At 38.2% G+C, this 17,986-nt stretch overlaps 1 protein-coding gene across 1 annotated transcript in view; it reads left to right on the forward strand.

Annotated features, from left to right (window-relative positions):
* The window catches only part of fbn2b (fibrillin 2b), a 335,304-nt gene that overhangs the window by 234,062 nt on the left and 83,256 nt on the right, over positions 1-17,986 (forward strand). The window contains exons 19-28 of the mRNA XM_061976207.1: positions 1,869-1,994; positions 2,110-2,229; positions 2,493-2,630; positions 5,759-5,809; positions 5,875-6,000; positions 6,082-6,306; positions 11,359-11,484; positions 11,562-11,690; positions 11,760-11,885; positions 15,638-15,763. Of these exons, the coding sequence (XP_061832191.1) occupies positions 1,869-1,994; positions 2,110-2,229; positions 2,493-2,630; positions 5,759-5,809; positions 5,875-6,000; positions 6,082-6,306; positions 11,359-11,484; positions 11,562-11,690; positions 11,760-11,885; positions 15,638-15,763 (1,293 nt within the window). The remainder of the gene's footprint in view (positions 1-1,868; positions 1,995-2,109; positions 2,230-2,492; positions 2,631-5,758; positions 5,810-5,874; positions 6,001-6,081; positions 6,307-11,358; positions 11,485-11,561; positions 11,691-11,759; positions 11,886-15,637; positions 15,764-17,986) is intronic.

The raw sequence follows: 17,986 nt of genomic DNA on the forward strand, positions 1-17,986 counted from the left end.
TGCCACTCCATTCCGTGCTACCGTATTGTGTTACAGCTTTTCGTGTTACAGCTTTTCATGTTACATCTTTTCGTGTGACAGTACTATGTGTTACATTATTTTGTGTTACATTATTTTGTGTTACTTCTGTTCAACTACGGCGTGTCGTTTTACGGTATTTTGAGTAACGTTATTTCATGTTACAGGATTCCTGTGTTACATTATTTTGCGTTACGTCATTTCCTTCACGGTATGTTATTTTTTGGTATTTTGAGTTACGCTAGCGTTTTGCGTTACATAAGTTCACTTCACATCATTTTGTATTATGCCGTGTCTTGTACGGCATGCCGTTTTACAGTATATTGAGTTACGTTATTTCATGTTACAGGATTCCCGTGTTACATTATTTTGCGTTACGTCATTTCCGTCACGGCATGTTATGTTTTGGTATTTTGAGTTACGCTAGCGTTTTGTGTTACATAATTTCACGCTACATCATTTTGTATTACGCCGTGTCTTGTACGGCATGTCGTTTTACAGTATATTGAGTTACGTTATTTCATGTTACAGGATTCCCGTGTTACATTATTTTGTGTTTCGTCATTTCCGTCACGGCATGTTATTTTTTGGTATTTTGAGTTATGCCAAATTTTTTTGTTACATAATTTCGCGTTACTTCATTTTGTATTACGCTGTGTCTTGTTACGGCATGTCGTTTTACGGTATATTGAGTTACATTATTTCATGTTACAGGATTCCTGTGTTACATTATTTTGCGTTACGTCATTTCCGTCACGGCATGTTATTTTTTGGTATTTTGAGTTACGCTAGCGTTTTGTGTTACATCATTTCACTTTACATCATTTTGTATTACGCCGTGTCTTGTACGGCATGTCGTTGTACAGTATATTGAGATACGTTATTTCATGTTACAGGATTCCCATGTTACATTATTTTGCGTTACGTCATTTCCGTCATGTCATGTTAATTTTTGGTATTTTGAGTTACGCTAGCGTTTTTAGTGTTACATAATTTCACGTTACATCATTTTGTATTACGTCCTGTCTGTCGTTTTACAGTATATTGAGTTACGTTATTTCTTGTTACAGGATTCCCGTGTTACATTATTTTGCGTTACGTCATTTCCGTCACGGCATGTTATTTTTTGGTATTTTGAGTTACGCTAGCGTTTTTAGTGTTACATAATTTCACGTTACATCATTTTGTATTACGTCCTGTCTGTCGTTTTACAGTATATTGAGTTACGTTATTTCTTGTTACAGGATTCCCGTGTTACATTATTTTGCGTTACGTCATTTCCGTCACGGCATGTTATTTTTTGGTATTTTGAGTTACGCTAGCGTTTTTAGTGTTACATAATTTCACGTTACATCATTTTGTATTACGTCCTGTCTGTCGTTTTACAGTATATTGAGTTACGTTATTTCTTGTTACAGGATTCCCGTGTTACATTATTTTGCGTTACGTCATTTCCGTCACGGCATGTTATTTTTTGGTATTTTGAGTTACGCTAGCGTTTTTAGTGTTACATAATTTCACGTTACATCATTTTGTATTACGTCCTGTCTGTCGTTTTACAGTATATTGAGTTACGTTATTTCATGTTACAGGATTCCCGTGTTACATTATTTTGCGTTACGTCATTTCCGTCACGGCATGTTATTTTTTGGTATTTTGAGTTACGCTAGCGTTTTGTGTTACATCCTTTCGCATTACATCATTTTTCGTTTTGTTTTTCCCTTCACTAAGTCTCCCAGGCACAAGGCATGAACATGGAGACTGTGTGATACATACAGTAATCCCTCGTAGAAAACCGTAGAAACAAAAAAAGCATTCTTATTAATAAATGAAAGGTTCCTTTCTTTCAGACATCAACGAGTGTCTGGTGAACCGTCTGCTTTGTGACAACGGCCTGTGCAGAAACACTCCCGGCTCGTACACGTGCTCATGTCCCAAAGGTTTCGTCTTCAAGCCAGACTCTGAGACATGTGAAGGTGAACACACACACACACACACACCTTTACACACACCCACACACACACTGTAAATCTGTTGATCCACTTGGCCAGGTCTCACATCCCTGACCTCAGTTCTCGGTGTGTGTTGCAGATATCAATGAATGCGAGTCGAAGCCGTGTGTCAACGGGGTGTGTCGCAATGTGATCGGGTCCTTCAACTGTGAGTGCACCCACGGGAGCAAACTGGACCCTACCAACACCATCTGTGTGGGTAAGACATCCTTCAGACAAGTTTTTCTACCCTCCGATGTACTACGGCGGAACTTCGATTTACAAACTAAATAGGTTCTTAACCCTTGTGTAACGTTCATATTGTTGTTACTCAGCCAGCGTTTGTGGGTCTGATGGACCCGTTGCATTTTGTGGCTTTTAATGCCTCACAATCAAACACTTTTATGTTGAAATACTGAACAGATGTTTACCTTATCCCAATAAACATCTGTCTATTTGAATCTTCTGCATGTCGCCCTGCAGATAGCATGAAGAGCACTTGCTGGCTGACCATGCAGGACAGCCGCTGCGAGGTGAACATCAACGGCGCCACGCTCAAGTCCGAGTGCTGCTCCACCCTGGGAGCCGCCTGGGGAAGCCCCTGCGAACCCTGCGAGATCGGTAAGTCGCTACAGTCGTGGTCACAGGTTTTATTTCGGGTTCACATCAAGGAACACGTTTCCAGTGAGGGTTGGACTCCGCCAAGGCTGCCCTTTGTCACCGATTCTGTTCATAACTTTTATGGACAGAATTTCCAGGCGCAGTCAAGGCGTTGAGGAGATCCGGTTTGGTGGCTGCAGGATTAGGTCTCTGCTTTTTGCAGTTGATGTGGTCCTGATGGCTTCATCTGGCCAGGATCTTCAAGCTCTCACTGGATCGGTTCGCAGCCGAGTGTGAAGCGACTGGGATGAGAATCAGCACCTCCAAGTCCGAGTCCATGGTTCTCGCCCGGAAAAGGGTGGAGTGCCAACTCCGGGTTGGGGCGGAGACCCTGCCCCAAGTTGAGGAGTTCAAGTACCTGGGAGTCTTGTTCACGAGTGAGGGAAGAGTGGATGGTGAGATCGACAGGCGGATCGGTGCGGCGTCTTCAGTAATGCGGACGTTGTATCGATCCGTTGTGGTGAAGAAGGAGCTGAGCCGGAAGGCAAAGCTCTCAATTTACCGGTCGATCTACGTTCCCATCCTCACCTATGGTCATGAGCTTTGGGTTATGACCGAAAGGACAAGATCACGGATGCAAGTGGCCCAAATGAGTTTCCTCCGCGGGTCTCTCCCTTAGAGATAGGGTGAGAAGCTCTGTCATCCGGAAGGAGCAACAGTCGTAGTCACAGGTTTTATTTCGGGTTCACATCAAGGAACTCGTTTCCAGTGAGGGTTGGACTCCGCCAAGGCTGCCCTTTGTCACCGATTCTGTTCATAACTTTTATGGACAGAATTTCTAGGCGCAGTCAAGGCGTTGAGGGGATCTGGTTTGGTGGCTGCAGGATTAGGTCTCTGCTGTTTGCAGATGATGTGGTCCTGATGGCTTCATCTGGCCAGGATCTTCAGCTTTCACTGGATCGGTTCGCACTGGGATGAGAATCAGCACCTCCAAGTCCGAGTCCATGGTTCTCGCCCGGAAAAGGGTGGAGTGCCATCTCCGGGTTGGGGAGGAGATATTGCCCCAAGTGGAGGAGTTCAAGTACCTGGGAGTCTTGTTCACGAGTGAGGGAAGAGTGGATGGTGAGATCGACAGGTGGATCGGTGCGGCGTCTTCAGTAATGCGGACGCTGTATAGATCCGTTGTGGTGAAGAAGGAGCTGAGCCGGAAGGCAAAGCTCTCAATTTACCGGTCGATCTACGTTCCCATCCTCACCTATGGTCATGAGCTTTGGGTTATGACCGAAAGGACAAGATCACGGATGCAAGTGGCCCAAATGAGTTTCCTCCGCGGGTCTCTCCCTTAGAGATAGGGTGAGAAGCTCTGTCATCCGGAAGGAGCAACAGTCGTAGTCACAGGTTTTATTTCGGGTTCACATCAAGGAACTCGTTTCCAGTGAGGGTTGGACTCCGCCAAGGCTGCCCTTTGTCACCGATTCTGTTCATAACTTTTATGGACAGAATTTCTAGGCGCAGTCAAGGCGTTGAGGGGATCCGGTTTGGTGGCTGCAGGATTAGGTCTCTGCTTTTTGCAGATGATGTGGTCCTGATGGCTTCATCTGACCAGGATCTTCAGCTCTCACTGGATCGGTTCGCACTGGGATGAGAATCAGCACCTCCAAGTCCGAGTCCATGGTTCTCGCCCGGAAAAGGGTGGAGTGCCGGGTTGGGGAGGAGATATTGCCCCAAGTGGAGGAGTTCAAGTACCTCGGAGTCTTGTTCACGAGTGAGGGAAGAGTGGATGGTGAGATCGACAGGTGGATCGGTGCGGCGTCTTCAGTAATGCGGACGCTGTATCGATCCGTTGTGGTGAAGAAGGAGCTGAGCCGGAAAGCAAAGCTCTCAATTTACCGGTCGATCTACGTTCCCATCCTCACCTATGGTCATGAGCTTTGGGTTATGACCGAAAGGACAAGATCACGGGTGCAAGTGGCCCAAATGAGTTTCCTCCGCGGGTCTCTCCCTTAGAGATAGGGTGAGAAGCTCTGTCATCCGGAAGGAGCTACAGTCGTAGTCACAGGTTTTATTTCGGGTTCACATCAAGGAACTCGTTTCCAGTGAGGGTTGGACTCCGCCAAGGCTGCCCTTTGTCACCGATTCTGTTCATAACTTTAATGGACAGAATTTCTAGGCGCTGTCAAGGCGTTGAGGGGATCCGGTTTGGTGGCTGCAGGATCAGGTCTCTGCTTTTTGCAGATGATGTGGTCCTGATGGCTTCATCTGGCCAGGATCTTCAGCTCTCACTGGATCGGTTCGCAGCCGAGTGTGAAGCGACTGGGATGAGAATCAGCACCTCCAAGTCCGAGTCCATGGTTCTCGCCCGGAAAAGGGTGGAGTGCCAACTCCGGGTTGGGGAGGAGACCCTGCCCCAAGTTGAGGAGTTCAAGTACCTCGGAGTCTTGTTCACGAGTGAGGGAAGAGTGGATGGTGAGGTCGACAGGCGGATCGGTGCGGCGTATTCAGTAATGCGGACGCTGTATCGATCCGTTGTGGTGAAGAAGGAGCTGAGCCGGAAGGCAAAGCTCTCAATTTACCGGTCGATCTACGTTCCCATCCTCACCTATGGTCATGAGCTTTGGGTTATGACCGAAAGGACAAGATCACGGGTGCAAGCGGCCCAAATGAGTTTCCTCCGCCGGGTGGCGGGGCTCTCCCTTAAAGATAGGGTGAGAAGCTCTGCCATCCGGGGGGAGCTCAAAGTAAAGCCGCTGCTCCTCCACATCGAGAGGAGCCAGATGAGGTGGTTCGGGCATCTGGTCAGGATGCCACCCGAACGCCTCCCCAGGGAGGTGTTTAGGGCACGTCCGACCGGTAGGAGGCCACGGGGAAGACCCAGGACACGTTGGGAAGACTATGTCTCCCAGCTGGCCTGGGAACGCCTCCGGATCCCCCCGAAGGAGCTGGATGAAGTGGTTAGGGAGAGGGAAGTCTGGGCTTCCCTGCTTAGGCTGCCGACCTCGGATAAGCGGAAGAAGATGGATGGATGGATCAAGGAACATTTGCGAGGTTTAGGACGATCGTCCATTAGCCAGAGTCGGAAAAAGAAGCTCACATTATTGCTCCCAGGACAAAAACCGCATGACAATAACAAAGTTTTCCTGCTCTGGTAGACACCGCCTGTTCCCGAGGATTCGCTCGCATGAAGGGTGTGGTCTGCGAAGGTACGTGTGACGGTCAGAAGGTGCTAACTTGACATTCTAGGGTCTAAAAATGCTCTCCCGTAAAGACATCAACGAGTGTGAGGTGTTCCCGGGGGTGTGCACAAACGGCCGCTGTGTGAACAGCCAGGGTTCTTTCCGCTGCGAGTGCGCCGAGGGTCTGACTTTGGACAGCACGGGACGAACCTGCGTTGGTAAGACTTCGGACATGACATCAGAACGATGTTTTTTTTTTGTACGTCTAAAGTTGATTATATTTCATGTTTTGTGGTCAGACATGCGCAGCGAGCAGTGCTACATGAAGTGGCACGAGGACGAGTGCGGCGAGCCGCTGCCCGGGCGCTACAGAGTGGACATGTGCTGCTGCTCTGTGGGGGCCGCCTGGGGTGTGGACTGTGACGAGTGTCCCAAACCCAGCTCGCCCGAGTACAGAGCCATCTGTCCCAGAGGACCTGGTTTTGCTAACAGGGACATTCTGACTGGCAGGCCTTTCTACAAAGGTAACATTTCATATTTCATATTTATTTACTGCTACAGTTGGTTCAGGTCCCGGACGACCCCCACTTATGTTAGGTACACCCCGTTCTAATAGCAGACTATCCCCACTTATTTTACAACCTTTTCAAATATCGGACGACCCCCACTTATGTTAAACTCTTTGCACTTATTTTGCACTCTTTTCACTTATTTTACACTGTTTTCAAATATCGGACGACCCCCACTTACTGTATGTTAGACTCGTTTCAAATCCCGGACGAGCCCCCACTTATGTTACACTCTTTTGAAATATCGAACGACCCCCACTTACGTTACACTCTTTTCAAATATCGAACGACCCCCACTTATGTTACACTCTTTTCAAATATCGGAGGACCCCCACTTATGTTACACTCTTTTCAATTATCGAACGACCCACACTTATGTTACACTGTTTTCAAATATCGGACAATCCCCAATTATGTTACACTCTTATCAAATATCAGACGATTCCCACTTATGTTACACTCTTTTCAAATATCAGACGAGCCCCACTTATGTTACACTCTTATCAAATATCGGACGACCCCCACTTATGTTACACTCTTTTCAAATCCCGGACGATGCCCACTTATTTTACACTGTTTTCAAATATCGGACAATCCCCACTTATGTTACACTCTTTTCAAATATCAGACGATCCCCACTTATTTTACACTCTTTTCACTTATTCTACATTATTTTCACTTATTTTACACAATTTGTTACTTATTCTACACTCTTTTCACTTATGTTACACTCTTTTCACTTATTTTACACTCTTTTCACTTATTTTACACTATTTTAAAATATCGGACGACCCCCACTTATGTTACACTCTTTTCAAAACCAGGACTATCCCCACTTATCTTACATTGTTTTCAAATATCGGATAATCCCCAATTATGTTACACTCTTTTCAAATAGCGGATGACCCCCACTTATTTCACACTCTTTTCACTTATGTTACACTCTTTTCACTTATTCTACACTATTTTCACTTCATTTGTACTCTTTTCAATTATTTTACACTCTTTTCACTTATTTTACACTGTTTTCAAATATCGGACAACCCCCACTTATGTTAGACTCATTTCAAATCCCGGACGAGCCCCACTTATGTTACACTCTTTTCAAATATCGGACCACCCCCACTTATCTTACACTGTTTTCAATAATCGGACGATACCCAATTATGTTACACTCTTTTCAAATTTCATTCGAGCCCTCATTTATGTTACACTCTTTTCAAATATCGGACGACCCCCACTTACTTTACACTCTTTTCACTTATGTTACACTCTTTTCACTTATTTTACACTCTTTTCACTTATTTTACACTCTTTTCAAATATCGGACGACCCCCACTTATGTTAGACTCGTTTCAAATCCCGGACGACCCCCACTTGAGTTACACTATTTTCAAATATCGGACGACCCCCACTTATGCTACACTCTTTTCAAATTTAATTCGAGCCCCCACTTATGTTACACTCCTTTCAAATATCGGACGATCCCCACTAATTTTACACTCTTTTCACTTATGTTACACTTTTTTACTTATTCTACACTCTTTTCACCTATGTTACACTCTTTTCACTTATTTTACACTCTTTTCACTTATTTTACACTCTTTTCAAATATCGGACAATCCCCAATTATGTAACACTTTTTTCAAATATCGGACGACCCCCACTTATTTTACACTCTTTTCACTTATGTTACACTTTTTTACTTATTCTACACTCTTTTCACCTATGTTACACTCTTTTCACTTATTTTACACTCTTTTCACTTATTCTACACACTTTTCAAATATCGGACAATCCCCAATTATGTAACACTTTTTTCAAATATCGGACGACCCCCACTTATTTTACACTCTTTTCACTTATGTTACACTTTTTTACTTATTCTACACTATTTTCACTTATGTTACACTCTTTTCACTTATTTTACACTCTTTCCACTTATTTTACACTGTTTTCAAATATCGGACAATCCCCAATTATGTAACACTTTTTTCAAATATCGGACGACCCCCACTTATTTTACACTCTGTTCACTTATGTTACACTCTTTTTACTTATTCTACACTCTTTTCACTTATTTTACACTCTTTTCACTTATTTTACACTCTTTTCAAATATCGGACGACCCCCACTTGAGTTACACTATTTGAAAATATCGGACGACCCCCACTTATGTTACACTCTTTTCAAATTTAAATCGAGCCCCCACTTATGTTACACTCTTTTCAAATATCGGACGATCCCCACTTATTTTACACTCTTTTCACTTATGTTACACTCTTTTTACTTATTCTACACTCTTTTCACTTATGTTACACTATTTTTTACTTATTCTACACTCTTTTCACTTATGTTACACTCTTTTCACTTATTTTACACTATTTCCACTTATTTTACAGTGTTTTCAAATATCGGACAATCCCCAATTATGTAACACTTTTGTCAAATATCGGACGACCCCCACTTATTTTACACTCTTTTCACTTATGTTACACTCTTTTTACTTATTCTACACTCTTTTCACTTATTTTACACTGTTTTCACTTATTTTACACTCTTTTCAACTATCGGACGACCCCACTTATGTTAGACTCGTTTCAAATCCCGGACGACCCCCACTTGAGTTACACTATTTTCAAATATCGGACGACCCCCACTTATGTTACACTCTTTTCAAATTGAATTCGAGCCCCCACTTATGTTACACTCTTTTCAAATATCGGACGATCCCCACTTATTTTACACTCTTTTCACTTATGTTACACATTTTTACTTATTCTACACTCTTTTCACTTATGTTACACTCTTTTCACTTATTTTACACTCTTTCCACTTATTTTACACTCTTTTCAAATATCGGACAATCCCCAATTATGTAACACTTTTTTCAAATATCGGACGACCCCCACTTATTTTACACTCTTTTCACTTATGTTGCACTCTTTTTACTTATTCTACACTTTTTTCACTTATTTTACACTCTTTTCACTTATTTTACACTCTTTTCAAATCCCAGACGACCCCCACTTATTTTACACTCTTTTCACTTATGTTGCACTCTTTTTACTTATTCTACACTTTTTTCACTTATTTTACACTGTTTTCACTCATTTTACACTCTTTTCAAATCCCGGACGACCCCCACTTGAGATACACTATTTTCAAATATCGGACGACCCCCACTTATGTTACACTATTTTCAAATTTAATTCGAGCCCCCACTTATGTTACACTCTTTTCAAATATCGGACGATCCCCACTTATTTTACACTCTTTTCACTTATGTTACACTCTTTTTACTTATTCTACACTCTTTTCACTTATGTTACACTCTTTTCACTTATTTTACACTCTGTTCACTTATTTTACACTGTTTTCAAATATGGGACAATCCCCAATTGTGTTACACTTTTTTCAAATATCGGACGACCCCCACTTATTTGACAATCTTTTCACTTATTCTACACTATTTTCACTTATTTGACACTCTTTTCACTTATTCTACACTCTTTTCACTTCATTTGCACTCTTTTCAATTATTTTACACTCTTTTCACTTATTTTATACTGTTTTCAAATATCGGACAACCCCCACTTATTTTACACTCTTTTCAAATCCTGGACGAGCCCCATTTATGTTACACTCTTTTCAAATATCGGACGACCCCCACTTATCTTACACTGTTTTCAATAATCGGACGATCCCCAATTATGTTACACTCTTTTCAAATTTCATTCGAGCCCTCACTTATGTTACACTCTCTTCAAATATCGGACGATCCCCACTTATTTTACACTCTTTTCACTTATGTTACACTCTTTTTACTTATTCTACACTCTTTTCACTTATGTTACACTCTTTTCACTTACTTTACACTCTTTTCACTTATTTTACACTCTTTTCAAATATCGGACAATCCCCAATTATGTAACACTTTTTTCAAATATCGGACGACCCCCACTTATTTTACACTCTTTTCACTTATTCTACACTATTTTCACTTATTTGACGCTCTTTTCACTTATTTTGCACTCTTTTAACTTATTTTACACTCTTTTCCCTTATGTTTCACTGTTTTCAAATCCCGGACGACCCCCACTTGAGTTACACTCTTTTCAAATATCGGACGACCCCCACTTATGTTACACTCTTTTCAAATGTAATTCGAGCCCCCACTTATGTTACACTCTTTTCATATATCGGACGATCCCCACTTATTTTACACTCTTTTCACTTATGTTACACTTTATTACTTATTCTCCACTCTTTTCACTTATGTTGCACTCTTTTCACTTATTTTACACTCTTTTCACTTATTCTACACTATTTTCACTTATTTGACACTCTTTTCACTTATTTTGCACTCTTTTAACTTATTTTACAGTCTTTTCCCTTATGTTACACTCTTTTTAAATCCTGGACGACCCCCACTTATGTTACACTCTTTTCAAATATCGGACGATCCCCACTTATTTTACACTCTTTTCACTTATGTATGTTACACTCTTTTCACTTATTCTACACTATTTTCACTTATTTGACATTCTTTTCACTTATTTTGCACTCTTGTAACTTATTTTACAGTCTTTTCCCTTATGTTACACTCTTTTTAAATCCTGGACGACCCCCACTTATGTTACACTCTTTTCAAATATCGGACGATCCCCACTTATTTTACAGTCTTTTCACTTATGTTACACTCTTTTCACTTATTCTACACTATTTTCACTTATTTGACGCTCTTTTCACTTATTTTGCACTCTTTTAACTTATTTTACACTCTTTTCCCTTATGTTTCACTCTTTTCAAATCCTGGACGACCCCCACTTATGTTACACTCTTTTCAAATATCGGACGACCCCCACTTATTTTACACTATTTTCACTTATGTTACACTTTTTTCACTTATTTTACACTCTTTTCACTTATTCTACACTCTTGTCCCTTCTTTTACACTATATGAATTGATATACTGTAAAAGACTTGTCCTTCACTTTCCAACAGACGTGAATGAATGTAAGGTCTTCCAGAGTCTGTGCAGTCACGGAACGTGCCGGAACACCATCGGAAGTTTCAAGTGCCGCTGCAACGGCGGCTTTGCCCTGACGGCCGAGGAGAGAAACTGCACAGGTGCGGAGAGACATCAAACGAGGGCACGTGGACAAAAAATAAAAGGGACTCTTTCTTTCTCCGTGTTTGTGCGTCAGACATTGACGAGTGTCGCATCTCCCCGGACTTGTGCGGTCACGGCACCTGTGTCAACACGCCCGGCAGCTTCGAGTGCGAATGCTTCGAAGGCTACGAGAGCGGCTTCATGATGATGAAGAACTGCATGGGTAGGATTCTGCCCACGCCACGGGGGTCCCACCGCCACCATGCGGCGCTGACTTTTCTCACTTTTTCAGACGTGGACGAGTGCGAGCGAAACCCCCTGCTGTGTCGCGGGGGCACCTGTCTCAACACGGAGGGCAGTTACGAGTGTGAATGTCCCCCCGGGCACACGCTCAGTAGTGATGGGTCCGCTTGTGAAGGTGCATCACACACACATACACACACACACGTTATTGATTAGGTACACCTGCACTAGACCAGTGTTTTTCAACCAAAAAATCACCAAAAAATGATTCCCGGGCGCAGCCACCACTGCTGCTCACTGCTCACCTCACCTCCCAGGCGGTGAACAAGGGGATGGGTCAAATGCAGAGGACACATTTCACCACACTTATTGTGTGTGTGTGACAATCATTGGTACTTTAACTTCAATTTTAACTTTAAAGTAAAAAAAAAAAAAAAAAAAATGCTGGACGACAGCAAAAACTTACGGCGTCCACAAAGTACATCCGTGAGATATATTATAAATTACGCAACTTCACCTAATTATAGTTGCATTTTACTTCCACATACAAAGTCTCCAAGGCAGACGCGTATTAGAAATTGTCCAGTAACAAACGTGTCCGCATCCTTCAACTTACTATGTAATGAGCTTCACTTCATTATCTTGGCCACTACTCGTCACGGACAAAAAAAATTACCTCTTTACTTCAATTTAAAGACAGCATAATAATAATAAATATCGGACGACCCCCACTTATGTTACACTCTTTTCAAATGTAATTCGAGCCCCCACTTATGTTACACTCTTTTCAAATATCGGACGATCCCCACTTATTTTATACTCTTTTCACTTATGTTACACTTTTTTTACTTATTCTACACTCTTTTCACTTATGTTACACTCTTTTCACTTATTTTACACTCTTTCCACTTATTTTACACTGTTTTCAAATATCGGACAATCCCCAATTATGTAACACTTTTTTCAAATATCGGTACTTTAACTTCAATTTTAACTTCAAAGTAAAAATAAATAAAATGCTGGACGACAGCAAAAACTTACGGCGTCCACAAAGTACATCCGTGAGATATATTATAAGTTACGCAACTTCACCTAATTATAGTTGCATTTTACTTCCACATACAAAGTCTCCAAGGCAGACGCGTATTAGAAAGTATCCAGTAACAAACGTGTCCGCATCCTTCAACTTACTATGTAATGAGCTTCACTTCATTATTTTGGCCACTACTCGTCACCGACAAAAACAATTACCTCTTTACTTCAATTTAAAGACAGCATAATAATAATAAATATCGGACGACCCCCACTTATGTTACACTCTTTTCAAATGTAATTCGAGCCCCCACTTATGTTACACTCTTTTCAAATATCGGACGATCACCACTTATTTTATACTCTTTTCACTTATGTTACACTTTTTTACTTATTCTACACTCTTTTCACTTATGTTACACTCTTTTCACTTATTTTACACTCTTTCCACTTATTTTACACTGTTTTCAAATATCGGACAATCCCCAATTATGTAACACTTTTTTCAAATATCGGTACTTTAACTTCAATTTTAACTTCAAAGTAAAAATAAATAAAATGCTGGACGACAGCAAAAACTTACGGCGTCCACAAAGTACATCCGTGAGATATATTATAAATTATGCAACTTCACCTAATTATAGTTGCATTTTACTTCCACATACAAAGTCTCCAAGGCAGACGCGTATTAGAAAGTATCCAGTAACAAACGTGTCCGCATCCTTCAACTTACTATGTAATGAGCTTCACTTCATTATCTTGGCCACTAGTCGTCACCGACAAAAAAAATTACCTCTTTACTTCAATTTAAAGACAGCATAATAATAATAAATATCGGACGACCCCCACTTATGTTACACTCTTTTCAAATGTAATTCGAGCCCCCACTTATGTTACACTCTTTTCAAATATCGGACGATCCCCACTTATTTTATACTCTTTTCACTTATGTTACACTTTTTTACTTATTCTACACTCTTTTCACTTATGTTACACTCTTTTCACTTATTTTACACTCTTTCCACTTATTTTACACTGTTTTCAAATATCGGACAATCCCCAATTATGTAACACTTTTTTCAAATATCGGTACTTTAACTTCAATTTTAACTTCAAAGTAAAAATAAATAAAATGCTGGACGACAGCAAAAACTTACGGCGTCCACAAAGTACATCCGTGAGATATATTATAAGTTATGCAACTTCACCTAATTATAGTTGCATTTTACTTCCACATACAAAGCCTCCAAGGCAGACGCGTATTAGAAAGTATCCAGTAACAAACGTGTCCGCATCCTTCAACTTACTATGTAATGAGCTTCACTTCATTATCTTGGCCACTAGTCGTCACCGACAAAAAAAATTACCTCTTTACTTCAATTTAAAGACAGCATAATAATAATAAATATCGGACGACCCCCACTTATGTTACACTCTTTTCAAATGTAATTCGAGCCCCCACTTATGTTACACTCTTTTCAAATATCGGACGATCCCCACTTATTTTATACTCTTTTCACTTATGTTACACTTTTTTACTTATTCTACACTCTTTTCACTTATGTTACACTCTTTTCACTTATTTTACACTCTTTCCACTTATTTTACACTCTTTTCAAATATCGGACAATCCCCAATTATGTAACACTTTTTTCAAATATCGGTACTTTAACTTCAATTTTAACTTCAAAGTAAAAATAAATAAAATGCTGGACGACAGCAAAAACTTACGGCGTCCACAAAGTACATCCGTGAGATATATTATAAGTTATGCAACTTCACCTAATTATAGTTGCATTTTACTTCCACATACAAAGTCTCCAAGGCAGACGCGTATTAGAAAGTATCCAGTAACAAACGTGTCCGCATCCTTCAACTTACTATGTAATGAGCTTCACTTCATTATTTTGGCCACTACTCGTCACCGACAAAAACAATTACCTCTTTACTTCAATTTAAAGACAGCATAATAATAATAAATATCGGACGACCCCCACTTATGTTACACTCTTTTCAAATGTAATTCGAGCCCCCACTTATGTTACAGGTCAGCATTATTTATACCAACCATCGTTCTCTGTTTGACTCATTCCACACTACAAAATATTACAAATTCGAAATATGACTTGTGCTGATATTTGTGTCGTAACAATACGGATATCAGCCAATTCTCAAGGCTCCGATGTCTGTATCGTTTCAGAAGTTAAAAAAAATAAATAAAAAGTACGAAATATCAGCAAGTTTTGCCTTGAAACATAACTGGAGTTAGCTTAGCAGTTTTAAGCAAAAACAAATACCTTGTTAAAAAAATATAACAAAACACTACAAAATAATAAAATTACGTGTGATTCCTGCGGATATCGTATCAGATCGGTTTTGTATCAATATTTTTATTTTCACAAAATCGCTTTTTTTTTTCTTTTTTTTTTATCGTAACAGAAGTGAATAATATTTGGTGTTTTTTGTTAGCCCACATGTATATAAACTAAAACAGGCATAATAATAATAATAATAATACTGAAATAGTATTATTTTTTTCATGAAGATGTATAAACATACTCTCTTAGGGTTAAGGGGTGGTGACGTTATTGCCTAATTTGCATAATTGGCCATGACACATGTGCATGTAATATGCAGAGGAATAATGTTGTGGCAGAGACACAAAGTGAAAAGAAAACATCCAAAACAATGCTGTTTTTTTTTTTTAGTCATTTTGTGTTCTGTCACAAACAAACTTTTAGACCCCCGCTGCTCGGTGAGAAGAGCAAAACATAAAAGAATCGCATTAAAACGTGATTTTTGTTGTTGTTGGTAGTATTCTGCATACCTACTATGTACCGTATGTTAAAAGTGTGGTGTTTTCTAACGTTGCACAATGGCAACCGTGCTTTTCAGATGTGAACGAGTGCCAGCTGAGCGACAACTTGTGTAAGCACGGTCAGTGTGTCAACATGCCAGGGACGTACCAGTGCTCCTGTGACACCGGCTACCAGGCCACACCAGACCGACAAGGGTGTGTTGGTGAGTGCACGCCTTACCCGCCCGCCGCTCATTCAAATCACACTGCCAGTGTTGCAAAAGTGATATATATTGATATACTTTTTACGTAAACAAGACCCCTAATTGATTGTGTGATTTAGCCTCCAATTAGTTGATACGTTAGAGGAAGTAACACAATGATACAGTACAGTTTAGCCCAAGACAGATGACGGGTGAAACCACATAACTGAAACACAAACAACTAAATGGTATCACAACCCGGCGTGATGACAACTGACGGGTGAGCAGCCAACTAGTTTCACCATAGCAAGATTTATGAACATCATGTACTTTTGCACAATTCAACACGTTTGAAAAGGAGGCGGAAGAAGCTTCTCCATGTCTACTCCAAGCAAATGTAATTCTTTTTTGTACTTTAAACAAATTCATCGAAAATACATTTTTAAATGTATATATGTATATATATATATATATATATATATATATATATATATATATATATATATATATATATATATATATATATATATATAATTGATTGAATTTAATTTAAAGCAAATTGTAATATTTTTTTGTACTTAAACAAATTCATTGAAAATAAATTTTTAAATGTATTTATATATATATATATATATATATATATATATATATATATATATATATATATATATATATTAAACAAATTCATCGAAGATACATTTTTAAATGTATTTATATATATATATATATATAAATACATTTAAAAATTATTTATTTATTTATGTATTTATATATTTATATATATATATATATTTATATATATATATATATATATATATATGTATATATATATATATATATATGTATATATGTATATATATAAATACATTTAAAAATGTATTTTCGATGAATTTGTTTAAAGTACAAAAATTAATTACATTTGCTTTATTTATTTATATATATATATATATATATTTATATATGTATGTTTATAATATATATGTATGTATATAATATATATGTATGAACATGTATATGTATATACACAGTATGTATATCAGAATCAGAATAGTTTTTACATATATAATATATATGTATTTACATGTGTGTGTATATATATATGTATATATGTGTATGTATGTATGTATATACAGTATATATGTGTATGTATATATACAGTATATATATATATATATATATATAAATACATTTAAAAATTATTTATTTATTTATGTATTTATATATATATATATATTTATATTTATATATATATATATATATGTATATATATATATATATATATATATTTATATATATATATATATATATATTTATATATATATATATATATATATATATATAAATACATTTAAAAATTTATTTTTGATGAATTTGTTTAAAGTACAAAAATGAATTACATTTGCTTTATTTATTTATATATTTATATATATAAATATATATTTATATATGTATGTTTATAATATATATGTATGTATATAATATATATGTATGAACATGTATATATATACACAGTATGTATATCAGAATCAGAATAGTTTTTACATATATAATATATATGTATTTACATGTGTGTGTATGTATATATATATATGTATATATGTATATATGTGTATGTATGTATGTATATACAGTATATATGTGTATGTATATATATATATATATATACACACGCATATATGTGTATATGTATATACAAGTGTGTATATATATATATATATATATATATATATGTATATGTGTATATATGTGTATGTATGTATGTATATAGAGTATATATGTGTATGTATATATATACACACGCATATATGTGTATATATATGTATATATGGGTATGTATATATATGTATACATATAGTGTATATATACATATATGTATACTGTATATACAGTATAAATATATATATATATATATATATATATATATATATATATGTATATATATGTATATATATATATATATATATATATATATATATATATATATATACTTTTTTCTACTCAGCGCGCCCGGGAGGACTTTGTAAACAGTTGGGGAAATCTGCCATTATCTTCTATTGGGTTTATGGAGCAGGAAGGGGCGAGTGTTTCAGAATTGTTTCTTATTCCATAAAGAAATGTCCAGAGAAAGCTCAGGTACTTCAAGTACTTATTTTGGGATCTCAAATAACGTAAGGTAACAGATAAGCAAGTCTATGCTGCTTGGAGGAACGAAAAAAGGGACAAACTCTATCTGATTGTGAACAG

This window comes from Nerophis lumbriciformis, linkage group LG14, assembly GCF_033978685.3.
Source record: "Nerophis lumbriciformis linkage group LG14, RoL_Nlum_v2.1, whole genome shotgun sequence".
Taxonomy (NCBI): Eukaryota; Metazoa; Chordata; class Actinopteri; order Syngnathiformes; family Syngnathidae; genus Nerophis; species Nerophis lumbriciformis.